The sequence below is a fragment of the Etheostoma spectabile genome, chromosome 22, assembly GCF_008692095.1.
Source record: "Etheostoma spectabile isolate EspeVRDwgs_2016 chromosome 22, UIUC_Espe_1.0, whole genome shotgun sequence".
Lineage (NCBI taxonomy): Eukaryota > Metazoa > Chordata > Actinopteri > Perciformes > Percidae > Etheostoma > Etheostoma spectabile.
Window position 1 is genome coordinate 5,543,022 of NC_045754.1, and position 1,952 is coordinate 5,544,973.

Below are 1,952 nucleotides of genomic sequence, written 5' to 3' on the forward strand. Positions count from 1 at the left end.
TATCGGCACGCTGCGCAACCCAGAGGTGATGGATGCTAACAAGCTGCGCAGGGACATCATACCCGAAATGCTGTTTCCCTTTCGGAGGACATCACCTATAAAGGATAACACGGATGTCAGAGACTTCATTAGCGGGAGGCTTCAGGAGAACGATTCTGATCCAACAGCGCCCCCCTATGACTCCCTGGCCACGTATGCGTATGAGGGCAGTGGCTCACTGGCAGAATCCCTCAGTTCACTGGAGTCTTCTGCCACTGAGGGGGACCATGATTACGATTACCTCAGCAACTGGGGACCACAGTTCAAAAAGTTGGCAGAGATGTACATAGGGAAGAGCCCCGACAGAGAGACCTAGACAGAGACATGATGGTCTTTCTTTTTCCAAGCCCATTTTTTTCCTATCTGTTTATCTAGCTAGCTAGCTAGCTAGCTAGCCTCACAGCTATTTGTCTAGTTAGTTAGTTAGCTAGCCAGCTAGTTGACCGTCTGTCCACCTATCTATCTATCTATCCAGCTATCTATCTGTTTATCCGTCTAGTTTGCTAGCTAGCTAGTTCGCTAGTTAACTAGTAGTCTGTTTGAATTTCACATGCGTGCGTGCGTGCGCACACAAAAACACACAAAGACAGCAATTCCTGCAATCCCCTTGTGGATGCTTAAAGGGAAATTAACACTTGAACTGAGTTGAGCTTTCTCATTAATGGAGATAGAGTATAATTCTCAAAGTGTTACTGTTTTTTGGTCATAATCAGTAAAGATGCCTTTGAATTTTAGGATTTTTTTGTGAACTATGGTGTGGACAATGTGTTTTGTAATTGACCTGAGAGATAGTAGTATTGTATACTATCAATGTTTAATGGCATTGGACTGGGTTTGGGTGGGTGAGAGAAGGAGTCAAGTGGTTTTTCCAGCCACCTCCATTAAATACTGTAAATGTACAAAGTGTTTTTAATGATGGACATCCTATATGCTATTTGCTATCTTTGTTTGACAAGCAATGTTCATGTGAGTGGTTGGTGCAGTTTATTTGTCAAACTGTGGATTCATTTCATCATATAGGTGTAATATGTAATGGAAAGTGTGTGTTGTAGGAAAACTGTCATACACTGACAATTCATACTGTTTGAATGCTGAATCATATTGTTTATATTTATATTTTTATACTTATTTTCTTAATAAAATGATGTAAAAAAAGAATGAGCTACAGTTTCAGTCCATTGTCTTTAAGTGTGGTTTGTAAAAGGCTGTTGCTGTAGATGTTGTATCCATGTATAAACAACAACGTTGCCTGAAGAAAAGCAAGTATCCAAATGTCATGCAGTTTGCGCGTTGGGAAAACTTTTCCAACCTATATAAAAATCAATGGAGATGTGGTTGATCAAAACATTTACAGAGCTGTCTAGGTGTGCAGTGGGATCATACAGGCCATTGAGATGTATTCAAACTATTAGGCCTAGGTCAGTGTACATGGTGGGGATTACAAAACAGCATTGCATTTTCAGTTGCTTCTTCTTTCATCTGGGTTAGTCTTGTTACAAGTTTTAGTTTTCAGAATAAAACACATAGGGTATAAAATGTACAGAGTAATGTACAAGAAAAGGAAAGTAAGGCCTCTAATCTTTATTTATCTATTTTATATCAACATTGTAATAACCAATTTCCCTTGGCTGAAAACATCACATAACCTGGAAAATCTAGCTGTCTTGTTAGGATAACCACATTGCTCCTGAAGTTGACAAGCTGCCAACTTGGGTTTCGACAGACGAATATGCCTACAGAGTTGAAATGTAGTAGGCAATGCAGTGCTATGTATACTCGTGGGTAGATGTATTTTGTACGCAGATTTAAGATTAATCTAATCTGTATTTGTAGCAGCATTTAAGGTCCAGGACACGGTGCATTGCCCATCTATAGTGCATCTCATTTTGACAAGAGTTGGACTTGGATATTCT

General features: G+C 39.7%; 1 protein-coding gene across 1 annotated transcript in view; it reads left to right on the plus strand.

Moving 5' to 3' along the window:
- Positions 1–1,564, plus strand: part of LOC116671930 (cadherin-10-like) — a 30,711-nt gene extending 29,147 nt beyond the window's left edge. The window contains 1 exon segment of the mRNA XM_032503412.1: positions 1–1,564. This exon segment is cut by the window's left edge and continues 11 nt beyond it. Coding sequence (XP_032359303.1) covers positions 1–355 — 355 coding nt within the window. The 3' untranslated portion in view covers positions 356–1,564.
- Positions 1,565–1,952: the final 388 nt, after the last annotated feature.